General features: G+C 41.2%; 1 protein-coding gene across 1 annotated transcript in view; it reads left to right on the forward strand.

Moving 5' to 3' along the window:
* The window catches only part of LOC124616334 (C-Maf-inducing protein-like), a 949,846-nt gene that overhangs the window by 857,448 nt on the left and 75,989 nt on the right, over nt 1–16,409 (forward strand). The window contains exon 4 of the mRNA XM_047144641.1: nt 2,070–2,141. Within this exon, the coding sequence (XP_047000597.1) occupies nt 2,070–2,141 (72 nt within the window). The remainder of the gene's footprint in view (nt 1–2,069; nt 2,142–16,409) is intronic.

Raw genomic sequence — 16,409 nt, forward strand, 5'->3', positions numbered from 1 at the left:
TGTTAACAGATGTCACTCTTGTCGCCACTTCCCACATAAATCTGAAATGTGACTGCCTCTGCTGTTTAGCAGCTAACGCCGAAGTTTCAGGTTTTATTCCTGGTGGACAGATTCGGTACGGGGGCAGCTTAGCTTCGTGAGACCAAATGAGAAGCAGCTTGAATGAAATGTGATAATGACACAAAAGCCTCCGAAATGGATGCGAAGTTGTTCCAGTTGTCCAAACGTGTGATTCGTTTAGTCTAATGTCGGGCCTGGGGATCTGGTGGTAAGTCGAATGGCTGGAAGCCGAGACGTCGCGGGATCGAATATCGGTCGTACCACGGATTTTTCAGTCTTCCTTTTAACCTAGCCTTAAGTTCTTAAAGATACGAGGAGGTGACATAAATAACACATGGTTCGGATTCCACTTTAAAATTGAAGTCTCAAGTTGGATAACTGGAGTAGGTTGAGGACACAGGAGTCGCCGAAGTAGCGTACGTTCGAAAGAATTTGCACCAGGCCATCGAGACACATGAAATTATTTTTATTTCATTCAAAAACCTGAAATGTTTTGTGAAGATATCATTCCATTATCCAGTTCTATTAACAAGAAAACAGAAACCATTATTCACATACTAACATACATGTAATGGAAATCTGTATTGTCCACGTCCCTTGATAAGTGAGCAGCAAACAAACATCGTGAAACATGTGAGACTCTCCATTGCACCGGGTGATTCCGTGACGACGCTACAAACTGTCAGGGGTGAGGATAAGGGAAAGTGTATCAATCTGAGATAGGCGACTTGGTTTGGAAACGATTGTGTCGAAAATTGTAAGCGAAAATCGTTCTGATACATCTGACTGGAATACATACACCGGTACTGTTGTTGTTACGATTGTAGGGTAGGTAACTTTCAGAGATGATAGTGTGGACAAAAACGAGAAAAACTGTCTGGTAGACGTGTGCTGTAAAATATATACCTTCAGAGCCATGAGCACTTGCTCATCTTCCATACTGTGAAACACACCTCTTCTACTGCAAGGTGTTCGGTTTCGTATTTTTGGAGAAGATATTATGGACCAAAACAAGAAAAAAAGTCAAGTAGCTATGGGCTCTAAAATGTATACTTTAAGATCTATGGACACTTGTGCAGTGGAAGAGTAGTACTTCATAGTAGCAGAACTATTCACCTATCAACGATCGTAATACGTGTGCGTCAGTGAAAACCAACAATATAGCTAACGACTCAAAGACCTACCACCGTCTGGATGTCTACGTCATAGCAAAACCTAAAACTATCTTATACCGATATTGCAGTGTTTGCATCTATTGGGGTTTGACAGAACATAATATTCACTGGTGCGCCATAATGTCCGTACTGATATCGTAACTGTTCTATGGCTTCACAACAGGTAATTTGCACCAAATTGGTTACCAAATATACTTATTTCTTTATTTATCTAAACTGTGAAATAATCCGTACATTCCTCTGTAAGACAACCAAGTAAATTTCATGTTTGTGTGTTCGTGTTTTTATTGTTACGGAACAAGATGGCGTAGTCCGACATTTGTGTAGATAGGAACGGAAAACCACCAAAGAACCACATCCAGGCAGGCGACTGCGCAAGACAAGAAGTGCGAATTCTATCCAGGTGCGGCTCACTACTCAGATCTCCCATTTCGTTTTGTTAACTATGGTTAATCGAAACGCGCTTATATTCTTAAAAAAACGGGTCTTTTGAGAAGATGAGAAAAATTTACCAATTAGAATAGCTGTATCGAATTTTGTGTCTCGTCAGCATCCGCTATAGCTGAAATGAAACTGGCATAAGCTCTTCATTACCAGGCAATTATTTTCAGTGGTTGAGATGATACGTGATATCATCACCTCCTTTAATTGGAATCTCTCGACTTTTACCTGTGTCGCGTAATAAGAACGAGTTCATTCGTGAAATTCTTTGTTAAAGTAAATATTCTCTCAAGCTATTTAACTGTGATTCCAGATAATTCTTTTGGGGCTGTGCACAGAGCTAAAAATTATACTTTCACACCATAACTTACACGTTGTTTCTTTCATTTTCAGAAAAACATGTTCAAATATCGGAACATTCTGAAGAAATCCACGCGACCCGAAGTTATCCTCAAGGAGCTGAAGGTAAGTTGATCATAAACATTGGTCTCCTTTATTGAACTCGGTTCCAATATTGTTGTTTTGCTACTTCAAAAATCACTACTCCGACGAATTTTGCAACTCCATATTAACTTATATATAATGTTCAATATCAATGATTATATATATTACCCAATATCTTGAAGTAAAGGAAAATCTTGTGCGATATAAGGACCACACAACTGAGCTGTCCTCGTTTAAATTGCCATTGACCTCATGAATTCGCGAGAAGAAGCAAGAACTATATTTTTTTTCCTTTTCTGGGACAAAAATTGCTTCAAATAATTCGATGGGCTACTTCGACGCATTTGACGAAGGGAACGACTTTTCATTTCTTGTGGCATATTCCTAATGCAAATTTTACCACATATTTTTTTAATGTTATTTGAAAGCTACTACTTTAAACGACGAAACGTCGTAACTGCTGCTCAGAGTTATCGAAAAGATCATTAAACAAATTTCAATGCAGTGTTTATGTCGTAAGTGTTGATTGATTGCACTATAGGCTACGCAGAACTCTGGCAGCTACCATCACATTGTCGTTCTGCACGGAAAGACACATCATTATTTGTATTCTGTTGGGAACACAGGAATAGCTACGCACATGCATCTCTTTACGTGCTTCCAAAATACCGACTTTTGTCTGAGTCATAGTAATAATCCATTATGTAATGAAATGGAATTTGATTCACTTTCTTCTCTAATTATCTTAACTCAGACATTAACATCACTTGATTACTAACACAAACAAAAATTTATTACGTGACCTGAGCATAACTTCAACAGCTACCTCTCATGAAGGAAATAAATCTGAGACACACAGTCAGTGGCGTGGCCAACGATAAACACAGGCTTGAGCGCGCTTCTGTGAGACGTCAGCAATGTAGTGCTACTGCTGGCCGACACAAACGCATGAAGCCTGAAGCCCTTATTACACTGTAGAAGATGTTTGTCAAAGATTTCGTCAAATTTATATGACCAAACTACTTCACTGGAGCTATTCATAGACTAGAAATATTAGTCTGTGGATCTATTACGCGAGTGTAAAATTTTTCGTCATTGTTGTTAGGGAATGGAAGCCGAACAGTTAATCGCCTGTACAACAGCATATGATGGTGGCGAGCGCATTGCTTGAAAATAAAGAGAAATTGAAGTGATTGTGGGTGAAATCGTGGATAGCAAAGAGAAACTCGAAGTGTTCACCAGAATTTGCTTCGTGAACAGTAAGGCGAGGACATAAGGAACAACGAAAATTATTTGATACTGGTCGAACAAATATTTCAGTTTGTCCTCACGCAAGCTGTCCCTCATCTTTGCATATACGGGACTTATTTACGAAATGCCATTTCTTAATTTCATTCATAATAATCGATATTTTTGGAAAGCCTGCAAGTGTGCCATTCACGATTTAAATAAGGAAATACTGCACTAGTTTCGTATTTTTCCATGCTTAATATGACACGTTTCGCGACTTTATTCCCATTATCAAGAGGAAATATTTACATAGACTGTATTTTGTGTGAGCTGTTCTGCCTCTTTTGCCCTGCAGTTGTGTTTTTATGGTTTACTGCAATCGGACAGATTTCTTTTGTCCGATTTTAAGAAAGGTCATATAAAATACCAATGTAAGTATTTGAAATTGGTCATGAGAATAAATTCTCGAGAAGCCTCGTGCAAATCGTGAGAAAATATGTAACTAGTGCAGTGTTTGATTATTTAAATCTTGAATACTATTTCTGCTAAAGATCGTGTCATGGGTAGGTTAATATTTTTAACAACAGGCGAAGGCTATACCACTTTTAACATAGTATTCAAATCCCGCAGTGTACCATTTTACGTGTTATTCCGAAAACATGTGAACCAGTACATAAATAACCTAAGGATAAATTTATGAAAGTTGGTATTTTATTTATATTACAAATAAATACATTTGTTTCACTTATGTATACTTTGAAAACTCTCGACTTTTGACATCTCAGTCTCCTTTCACATACTTCCTTTCTATACGTAAGCTTAACATCATCCACAGTGCACCTTCTTCGAATGCAGCTAATTGCTCTTCCAATTTCTTTGTAAGATTCCAACCGTTTATTACGGATTTTGTAGTCAGCATGCTTTGTGTTCCGAAGAATTTCGTACTCTTCATGCTTGGCAATGATCGCTGTTGTGATACCCACGCACCAAATATACTTTACAATGATCACTGAGTTGATACCCAGCTACCAAATGTACTTCTTCATTTTACAGCTTATATGCACTAAATCAAGCGAAGTGACATGTGTACAATGGCAAACTGTGATCGAAATTAGGCCCTCGCTCTTACTGTTATCAAAGATCTTTGCTGAAAGCTTTCCAGCTACACGGTCAAAAAATTTAACCAAAAGGCTTTGATAAATATTTATAGGTGGCCACGAACACTACAACGCTGTCGTCGCACAGACGTGCGCTCAGGTCTGGATGTATCGTAGGCCAAGAGTCAGTTCTGTATGACGTCCTGGTTAAGCACACCACCGTAAGTTTCTGTCTGTTCCTTCTTAGTCGTCTCATTTCTGTGTGGCTACTACATACAACACGTGTTAAGAACTTTTGCCTTCGAATAAAAACAAATTGTACTCCTACGTCCTCTTTCACAGTAATCAGCCAAAACAACATGACTACATGATTAATAGCACGTTGGTCCACCTTCGGAACGCAATAAAACAGCGAAGTCCTTGGAAGGCTTCCGGAAGGACACGAAGGTGACGGCCGATGGCTTCACAGAAGTGTTCCACAGGGTTAGATCAGGCGAATTTTGTAACCAAGACAGGAAACTGACTTCACTAACGTGCTCCTCAAATCACTGTAACACGCTTCTGCCCTTGCGACACGGACAGTTATACTGGTGAAAGGTCCATCATCGTCAGGGAAGATATCAGTCATGAAGGGATACAGATGATCTGCAAATTTGTTAAGAACAAATCTAAAATGCTTGAGCATCGGAAAGGTAAAACAGGTCTGTTAAAAACAAATGTACAATGCTTGAGAATCAGCCAAAACCACCTACCTTTGTTGAAGAGACAATGAACAGTGTCTCATCGCAAAGAATATTGTACATCGTAAAATGAAACTTAAATTTTTTATGAACTGACTACCAATTTTTATTTTGGGGAAAAGAATACGTATCGCAGCTGCTGAGCAAATCCAGGATGAAGATCCAGACGTAACCTTTCAAGCGATATGAGTAGTCAAGAGTTACGAGAAGATCAGTGAGGAAGCTACTACTGATAGGAGACTCCCGGGAAGACTTCAGAGGCTAGGTGAGGCGTTGAGTGCCGAGTTCTCCCGGGATATTCCAGGAGAAATGTAAGTGGTTCCTGATGATTCCAGTGAGGGTGTAGAGTGAGACTTTGCCACAGCGCCACTCTGAGGCTGTACAGCCTCCGACGTGGTACCAGGAAAACTTTCCTGATTACACCGTGGTCATACCAAATTCAATGAAAGGAACCTATTTGGTATCTGAAAGACTTACAGCGAAGTCGGTAATATAACAAAGGCAAGGTTTACTATCTTTGGCCCGAAAAAAGCATGTTCTTTGATAAATTTTTTCTCGGGATGTGTTATAGATATCAATATCAAATTTGGTCAAAATGTTTATTGATATTTTCGTAACAAACTGGAATTTTTTCGACCGGAAATGTCGAGGTAGTGCCGTCGGAACGAAACGAAATTTCGATGTAGACCTCCACGCGCGGTATGTCACAGGTCAGCCGGCTCGTCTGAAATCAAAATTGAGTTCACGTTAGCGAAGTATATAAGGTTCTTTAGGAGCTGTACCTCGCTTAAGTTATTTGGACCATAGGAAACAAAATGGCGGCCATTTGAAAAAAAAGGGTTTTCTTCATCGATTTTTCGACTTCGTTGGCCAAGTAAAAATATTCATAGTTGATGGATCTGAATAAAAGTGGTACAACTTCTAGACAATTTAGTTAGCTTCGTCGGAAACAAAGAATCATGCGAATCGGTTCAGTAAATTTGAAGTTACATACCGCGCGATAAAAAAAGTCATTACGAGAAAAACGCTTTTGAAGTTTTGACTACTTATAAATGCAATATTGTGCAACTTACGTTCAATCTGCTATTCCGGGTCCATAAACTAGTCCTTCCTCTTTCTCGTAGAGGGCATTCTGCTCGATCTGGGCCATCCTGAACTGCTCCAGAGCCGCTCGTGCGGCCGGTGACAAGCGGTTTCCGACGGCTTGAATCCGGTGGTCGTCCGAATGCTTGGTGAACTGCGTCGAATAGAGTCCCAGGGTGATGTCCATCGTTGTCATGGTCTTCAGAATTGTTGAATACCCTTCGTTGAAGCTGCTCAGTGCCAGGGAAGACGCAATCGCCACAGTCTTCGCACCAGAATGCAGATGCTTGGGGGCTAACTTCCAAACACACGCGTTCAAACCTTCATTTGAATTTTGTGTGTTTCCTCCCAAGCACTGGTACAATAACTCGTTCTCTGAAACAAACAAACTGGTGCGTGAAAAAGGCCGATTTCAGGCAGGTGCACTTTTTTGTTCAACCACGAATAACAAACATTTCCGTTCCTTATTCGGAAAAACCGTTTCAGGAGTGGATTCTAACACTTTTATGGATCCAAAAATGCAATTTTAAAAAAATCGATTTTTGAACCAAAAGATAGTAAACCTGCTCTTAACATACGGCAGAGCAAATTATTAACATTCTGATTGCAGTACTTAAGTGTAGAATGTGACGGTAGAGGAAATGGTGGTGTTGGGTTCGAGAGATGTGCGTGACAATATCCCATAAACAACACTTCTTACTAAACACCACAAAAACTCAAGCATTAAAGTGAATGCCCCATAAGAGGGTGAACCACAGAATTACAATTTTAAAGTGAGAGTGTACAATGACACCCAAAAGCACAACAATTTCACATAGTACAATTAGCTTCCCTTAGGAATTTCATAAAAACTTTGCATAATGACCCCGAAATGTACAATAATTTTAACAATACAAAATAACATTGCCTAGGAAGTTGCGTAGCATTTTAAAAAATTATTAAATGAAATGAAGGCAACAACCAAATTAAAGAAATAACCTGACGCGCACACTCCCTTAAGACAACAACAGTACATAACACTCTCATACAGCTTAAATATCAATTTAACAGTAACACCAGTCACTTCAAATCGGCCCCCACGCTAACATGAGGGAACCTCAGTTTAAAGAAAACTACCCAGCAAGATATATAGCGATCAAAATGGATCTCAGAAGAAAGTGACGCCCCTGAATGTTCCTGAATCCACGCACAGTGGACAACCATCCAACAGGCAACACAAGACAGCTCGAGTCTCTTTAACATATGCTACAAATAAATGCCCACAGTCTGTAATATGCACTTTCACCTTGTGTGATGAAACACCAGAGTCGGTAACCCATTGCATCTTGCCGCTGTACAACTTTCTAGCAATTCGAATGTTGCATATAGACAAGAAAAACGGAACAGGCTCATATTCTGATATAATATTCTGGGTAGAAGCTCCGCTAACGATTCCCAGTTCGCGTCAGTTCGGCGCATTCAGCAAGACGTGCCCATTCTGTCCCACGTTATCTCTGCCGTGTTCACTTGCTGGCCGCGACACAGAGATTGTGAGCCCAAGAGAATTTACCAGTCAGTTGAACACATCAAAAATAACATTGGTAATTACTGCACAAACAGCTCTGTCCATGGCCATGCAACAAGAGATAGACTCAACTTACATTTACCAAGAAAAAATAAAAATAGAACTCAAAGCAGCATTTTCTACCAAGGAATAAAACTGTACAATAAATTACCAAAAGAGATTAAAGAAATTGCAAAAATACACTTATTTAAAAAGGCAGCTAAAAAGTACCTGTTACACAATACATTTTATACACTGAAGGATTACTTAGCTAAAACAGATTAGGGGTTTGATAAAAAATGTTATACAAATGAATAATAATAATGATGATGATGATGATTATAAAATATCCAACATTCCACATAACACCTTCACTCTATGTTTTTTTCCTTCTTTTTTTCCTTTCTAGAAATACTTAACCCAAAGCTATGCATGGCACAATACTAACACCTCTTCCTCTTTCTGAGCTCAACATCTCATACATCATGGAGGGATGCTGACTCAGTTTTTCAGGATAGCAAATGAGAAGTTGCAGTACAGAAAATGGCCCAGAGATCACCAGTGTGTATGTATGTATGTATGTGTGTGTGTGTGTGTGTGGTGTGTGTGTGTGTGTGTGTGTGTGTGTGTGTGTGTGTAGTGAGTGCAGTGCTATGAAACAGTGTGTGTATAGTGTGTGCATTGACTGATAGTGAGATATGAGTGAACAATGGGGCATTACATTATTCAATAAGTTATCCGTAAAAAAATTATTGTATACCAGGAGTAAATCTAATATTATTATTGTCTCTAACTAAATGTCTGTAAATATATGTGTATACGAATTAGGTTATTTTAAATTGATCTAAATTTGTAAATACTTTGACATATCCTATATCCTCGTAAAAAGAGATCTACGGATGAATAATGCTGCTGCTGCTGCTGCTACTACTACTACTACTACTACTACAACTACAACTACAACTAGAAGGCGGCAGGCGGAGCGCTCTCTTCACCTGTGGAGCCCGCTGGCCGCAGCGGTGCTGTTGGGCGGGCGATCAAATCTTTTCACGTCCGTTACATAGTTGAACAGTCGCAGTGTAGTTACAGTGAAAAGTTCTTGAATGGTCGAATATAGATTCTGAGTGCTGGAGTATCAGGTCACAATCTCAATTTAAAATGACACGTATACTCAAAGTAAGATAACCCTATTATTTAAAAGGCTTTCCACTCGGCGCTGTGGTGATACAGCAACCAGTACGTAGAATGGGGAGAAGAAAACATTCTTCATTGCGATGTTGAACTTACTGTTTATTTATTCATCACTGGCGCACGTTTCTCCTAATTGAAGACATCTTCATATCGGCCTACATTAAAATACAGTCGAATTGGAAAGGCTTGATCCTGCCTTGGGATTGGGCGTTATTAGGAAAATTAAAAATTGGAGTTACCGATAAATGTTGATAAAGAAGTTATGTATATCGATGATAAAACATCCTCAAAAATAAATTGCCCTCGTCATGTGCAAGACGCAAATGTGTGTCAAGGCAAATATGTGATCCCGCCACGTATTAAAAGCATAACATCCGATAACCTTGAAATACACGAAATTAATTGTAAATCAACCGGTCTTTTCATGAGATTTTCAAATAAAATCATTCCGCTTTTGGCTGTTAAAACATTATTTATTGCGACTGCAATTTAGATTCGTTGTCATTTTTCAAGCATTGTGTGATGTTGTAACCCACTCAATAATATAAAGCTGTGCCATGCTATGTAAGAGCAGTTGCATGTGGTGTTCTGATTTATCAGCTGTTCCATATACCTTGTACGTTATAGAGCTGATGAGATAATGATATTAATATTCAGCCCTAAATCGTATGTAGTATATGGAACGTCTGATAAATTCACAGCAGCTGATGCAACTGCTCTGACACAAACATGGCACACTTTTATATATCTGAGTGGGTTACAATATCATAAAAAAACATGGAAATGAAAAAATTTCGAAAATGCAATCGCAATAGATACTGTTGTAACAGCAAAAAGCGGAATGATTTCATTTAAAACTTTCACAAAAGCTATGGACCAAGTTGTCATAAAACTTATATTTTCATGAGAGATATAGTTCGCAAAGTGAAGGAAGAAAAAACGGAAAAAGATGCGAAGTAATTACCTTGCCGGGACGCGTAATGTGGTCCAGTGAATAGAAGGCATGGTCAGGCCTGTACAGTTTGTCAAATGGTAAACATGCTAGAATCGCCTGCGACCACATACACCATACTGAAAGCAGAGGCACATCAGGCCTGTGACAAGTGTGCATTGACCACGGTGGATGGCGTTAGTTCTCAGTGAGTTATGGAGCATTTTTTTAACATTATTTAGAAACTTTTATAAATACCTAACCACATCGTGTTAAAATAATCGGTTGGAAAACGTACGTAATTTACAGTAAAAATGTGTCAATGCTAACAAACAATAAGTTAAAATTATGTGAAGGTAACTGAAGACCTAAATTCAGAGGAGTTTTTTCTATCTAAAAACAGAAAATATATAAAAACAGAACATAAATACTAGGTGCAAGTGGTCAAACAAATTATAAACAGGTCCGTAGGTCATATGATAGTGCTGATGCAAGGGTATATAAACTAAAATCCTCAGTAAAGTTATGCTAAAAACTAACTACTATAAAATAAATTATTGAAAGTATTCGACGTGATATAGGGACAGTTGTCTCTTAGATGTTTTTTCTATCAAAATAGCAAAAGAATAGATACAAAGTACAGTTAGAATTGTGTACGGAAGGGCACGCCAAGCCGCTGGGGCGCTCGACGCTGCTCGAACCAGTAGGTTTCTGAATACATCAAAATAAGCATTCAGGTTAAACTACTCCTGTTCATTCAGCAGTAATTCCGGCTGCCGTTTTCTGTGTACATAAATGTCAATTTCCTTGAGTAGGTTCAGTACCTGCCCCATTGGCGTCCTAAGCAACACTTTCATTATAATAATAATGTGTGTGAAATCTTATGGGACTTAACTGCCAAGGTCATCACTACTTAACCTAAATTATCCTAAGGACAAACACACACACGCATGCCCGAGGGAGGACTCGAACCTCCGCCGGGATCAGCCGCACAGTCTATGAGTGAAGCGCCTGAGACCGCTCGGCTAATCCCTCGCGGCAACACTTTCATATTATTCTGTTTCCTGCCGAATATTTATCTCTGTCCATGTGTGTACCGAAAGCGATCTTATTTAGGTTATACGTACGCTCTCTAAAACAAGTCTTGAAATTTCTTCCTGCCTGACTGATATAAAATAGTTGTCTTGGCAGTTGATCTTATAGACACCAGATTCGAAATATTTGTTGCTTTTGTTGCCAAATTTGCGGCGTAGCCTACAACCAATTGTGCTTTTCGTTTGAAATCCAATTTTTACTTTCTTTTTCTCAACGCCTTTGCAATTCTGTCAGAAAATGCAGCGTTATACGACACAGCAACGAACTTCTTACCCTCGGGTCTATTCTCTCCTTGTTGTCACATATTTTTGACTTCAGTTTATTATAAACGTTCAATACATCACGGCCCTTATATCTGTTTTTCTCGGCTGCTTGTGTAATCACATTTAATTCTTCCACCTCCCACTAGGTGTGAGTAGCAGTTTTAGCATCCTGTTGCTCATGGCTCTGAAGTATACCCATTTATGCCTCTTACGGTGACAGGACTTAACGTTTATAATGGTGCCAGTAGCCGTCGTCTTCCTAAATATGCTAATCTTATGCCTTCCATCCCTTTTAGTTAACCTAAGATCCATAAAACTTTGTCATCAATTAATGTTCCTTGGACTTCTTTCAGTCTGATCCGAAAACGGAATCAGTGCATTACTGACATGTGGAATAACGGGTCTACTCCTGATGTTTGTGTCGCTGTGGCACAATACGGCGGTTTTTTTTTTGTTTTTTGTTTTTTTTTTTTGTCACGTGGTGTTTACAGTGCCTTCGGCTTCGCCTAATCTACGTGTATTTGTCTGTGGTTTCTGTAGTTTTCTCTGGGATTATATTTTTATTTGACAAAAACAAATCGTACGCTTTGGAGGGCATGGTCGGTAACAATAAGGCCTTGCGGCCCCCGACCATCCTCGATTTATGGGGCGTGGGTTATGGTTGTTGGGTTCTGTGCAGTGGGTGCAGCGGGTGCTGCTTCCCACTGCCTTCTTTTGTACAGTTGCGCCAGTCGGCCGTTCGGCGAGATGTTGTCGTCGTTCCGTGGCGGCCGCTGTGCTCGTTGTTGCGGGATGATGGTCGTCCCCACCTTGGTGGGGTGCGGTGTTTCCCGCCGCTTGCCCGCTGAGGACGGGCGTCGTGCATTCGTAGTCTGCAGCTGGTCTGCGTCTACACTTAAACATTGACTCTATATTTTCTAGTCTAGTGTGGTTTTCTCTAGTTTAATCTATGATACTAAGGATGGTCGCACAGCCGGCAGAGAGGGGGGGAGTGGGCTTAGTCGCTAAGTCTTACGTTAGTTTGGTTTCCTACGCTACTAATTACTTGGGAACAAAAGCGGTAAAACAAAGGCAAAACAATTTAAGCATTTATCTAATCGCTATTGGATCCCAACAAGGGAGCACAAATCGGCTAGACAAAATAACGACAAAGCAAGGCAAAACCAATTTAAACATTTATCTATTCCCTATTGGTTCCCAACAAGTGAGCATGGATTAGCAAGGACAAAATAACAAGGGCGTATTATATCAAAGGGGGATACTAATGGACTAAACTAGGACAAAAAACATATTAAACAATTAAGGCTGTTACAGATGGCGACTAAGTCGGGCGCCGACGTCCGAGGGAGCACCGAGGAAGAGACAACACCTTACAAGCAGTGGGAGGCGGGCGCGGTCGGCAAACAGAGCACCCAGCGCCCTCTGGGCATAAATACTGGACAAGATCCTCCAGTACGGCAGTCCCAGGTAGCACCTGAAGAAGGCAACGAATTACGTGGTCGAAATATTGTGCCAGAGCGACGCAAACATCCGTCAGTAGACCCGATTATTCTACATGTCAAGATCTCCCCGGGAATGCCTGAAGAGTTACATCAGTGCATTACTCTTTAGAAAAACCATTAGAAAAACAGCTGCGTATATTCACTGAATAGTAGTGACGTCTCAGTAATATGTAACGTATTGTTGTTGTCTTCAGTCCTGAGACTGGTTTGATGCAGCTCTCCATGCTGCTCTATCCTGTGCAAGCTTCTTCATCTCCCACTACCCACTGCAGCCTACATCCTTCTGAATCTACTTAGTGTATTCATCTCTTGGTCTCCCTCTTCGATTTTTACCCTCCACGCTGCCCTCCAATACTATATTGGTGATCCCTCGTTGTCTCAGACCATGTCCTACCAAGCGATCCCTTCTTCTAGTCAAGTTGTGCCACAAGCTCCTCTTCTCCCCAAATCTATTCAATACCTCCTCATTAGTTATGTGATCTACCCATCTAATCTTCAGCATTCTTCTGTAGCACCACATTTCGAAAGCTCCTATTCTCTTCTTGTCTAAACTGTTTATCGTCCATGTTTCACTTCCATACATGGCTACACTCCATACAAATACTTTCAGAAACGACTTCCTGACATTTAAATCTATACTCGATGTTAACAAATTTTTCTTCTTCGGAAACGCTTTCCTTGCCATTGCCAGTCTACATTTTATATCCTCTCTACTTCGACCATCATTAGTTATTTTGCTCCCCAAATAGCAAAACTTCTTTACTACTTTAAGTGTCTCATTTCCGAATCTAATTCCCTCAGCATCGACCGACTTAATTCGACTACATTCCATTATCCTCGTTTTGCTTTTGTTGATGTTCACCTTATACCCTCCTTTCAAGACACTGTCCATTCCGTTCAACTGCTCTTCCAAGCCCTTTGCTGTCTCTGACAGAATTACAATGTCATCAGCGAACCTCAAAGGTTTTATTTCTTCTCCATGGATTTTAACACCTACTCCGAATCTTTCTTTTGTTTCCTTTACTGCTTGCTCAATATACAGATTAAATAACATCGAGGACAGGGTACAACCCTGTCTCACTCCCTTCCCAACCCCTGCTTCCCTTTCATGCCCCTCGACTCTTACAACTGCCATCTGGTTTCTGTACAAATTGTAAATAGCCTTTCGCTCCCTGTATTTTACCCCTGCCACCTTCAAAATTTGAAAGAGAGTATTCCAGTCAACATTGTCAAAAGCTTTCTCTAAGTCTACAAATGTTAGAAACGTAGGTTTGCCTTTCCTTAATCTATTTTCAAAGATAAGTCGTAGGGTCAGCATTGCCTCACGTGTTCCAACATTTCTACGGAATCCAAACTGATCTTTCCCGAGGTCGGCTTCTACCAGTTTTTCCATTCGTCTGTAAAGAATTCGCGTTAGTATTTTGCAGCTGTGACTTATTAAACTGATAGTTCGATCAGTGCAGCTGTTTTTTAATGGTTTTTCTAAAGAGTAATCAGTGCATTGCTCTTTAGAAAAACCATTAAAAAAACAGCTGCGTAGATTCGCTGAATAGTAGTGACGTCTCAGTAATATGTAACGTGTTATGTAAAACTTTTCTGGACGTACGTCAGTGTTTGAGGACTGGAGAACCCTCAGTAGCATAGAGTATTTGGAAGGAGCGTCGCCGGCTGAGGCCCGTAGTGTCCCCGCGGAAGTGGGGCGCCTCATGACGTCACGGTTCCGTAGTGGCCGCCGGAGTAGGGTGTGGTGTGGGCGGCGGCGCGTACTCGCGGAAAGCCATCGATCTCTAACCCACTTGGCGCGGCGCGGGGCGGCGCGGCGCCTCTCGTTTGCTTAAAGGGGGCGGCGCCGGCCGCGACCCAGGGGCGCCGACCTATCAGTCTGGCCGGCTCCGCAGCGGGCTGCCACACGCAAAACTGCCGCTACGGGATAGGCGAGTATTACACAACGTGCACTAGAACCAAGAGGGCACAGTGACGGTGAAAGATCGGGAGAGAAGTGGTCGAATTAAGAAGAAAGCAAGACAGAGTCGCAGTCTTTTTTTCTCCACTGCTCAACCTGTACTTCGAAGAAGCAGTGTAAAAAGAACTCAGGATTGGGAAAATGTCAGGGTCATTGATCGATACCATCCTCACCGGCGTCTCACAGTTAACAACTGGAACATATGTATCTTATACAGGGTGTTACAAAAAGGGACGGCCAAACTTTCAGGAAACATTCCTCATACACAAATAAAGAAAAGATGTTATGTGGACATGTGTCCGGAAACGCTTAATTTCCATGTTAGAGATCATTTTAGATTCGTCAGTATGTACTGTACTTCCTCGGTTCACCGCCAGTTGGCCCAATTCAAGGAAGGTAATGTTGACTTCGGTGCTTGTGTTGACATGCGACTCATTGCTCTACAGTACTAGCATCAAGCACATCAGTACCTAGCATCAACAGGTTAGTGTTCATCACGAACGTGGTTTTGCAGTCAGTGCAATGTCTACAAATGCGGAGTTGGCAGATGGCCATTTGATGTATGGATTAGCACGGGGCAATAGCCGTGGTGCGGTACGTTTGTATCGAGACAGATTTCCAGAGCGAAGGTGTCCCGACAGGAAGACGTTCGAAGCAATTGATCGGCGTCTTAGGGAGCACGGAACATTCCAGCCTATGACTCGCGACTGGGGAAGACCTAGAACGACGAGGACACCTGCAATGGACGAGGCAATTCTTCGTGCAGTTGACGATAACCCGAATGCCAGCGTCAGAGAAGTTGCTGCTGTACAAGGTAACGTTGACCACGTCACTATATGGAGAGTGCTACGGGAGAACCAGTTGTTTCCGTAACATGTACAGCGTGTGCAGGCACTATCGGCAGCTGATTGGCCTCCACGGGTACACTTCTGCGAATGGTTCATCCAACAATGTGTCAATCCTCATTTCAGTGCAAATGTTCTCTTTACGGATGAGGCTTCATTCCAACGTGATCAAATTGTAAATTTTCACAATCAACATATGTGGGCTGACGAGAATCCGCACGCAATTGTGGATTCCCGTCATCAATACAGATTTTCTGTGAACGTTTGGGCAGGCATTGTTGGTGATGTCTTGATTGGGCCCCATGTTCTTCCACCTACGCTCAATGGAGCACGTTATCATGATTTCATACAGGATACTCTACCTGTGCTGCTAGAACATGTGCCTTTACAAGTACGACACAACATGTGGTTCATGCACGATGGAGCTCCTGCACATTTCAGTCGAAGTGTTCGTACGCTTCTCAACAACAGATTCGGTGACCGATGGATTGGTAGAGGGGACCAATTCCATGGCCTCCACGCTCTCCTGACCTCAACCCTCTCGACTTTCATTTATGGGAGCATTTGAAAGCTCTTGTCTACGCAACCCCGGTACCAAATGTAGAGACTCTTCGTGCTCGTATTGTGGACGGCTGTGATACAATACGCCATTCTCCAGGGCTGCATCAGCGCATCAGGGATTCCATGCGACGGAGGGTGGATGCATGTATCCTCGCTAACGGAGGACATTTTGAACATTTCCTGTAGTAAAGTGTTTGAAGTCACGCTGGTACGTTCTGTTGCTGTGTGTTTCCATTCCACGATTA

The sequence above is a fragment of the Schistocerca americana genome, chromosome 5, assembly GCF_021461395.2.
Source record: "Schistocerca americana isolate TAMUIC-IGC-003095 chromosome 5, iqSchAmer2.1, whole genome shotgun sequence".
NCBI lineage: Eukaryota > Metazoa > Arthropoda > Insecta > Orthoptera > Acrididae > Schistocerca > Schistocerca americana.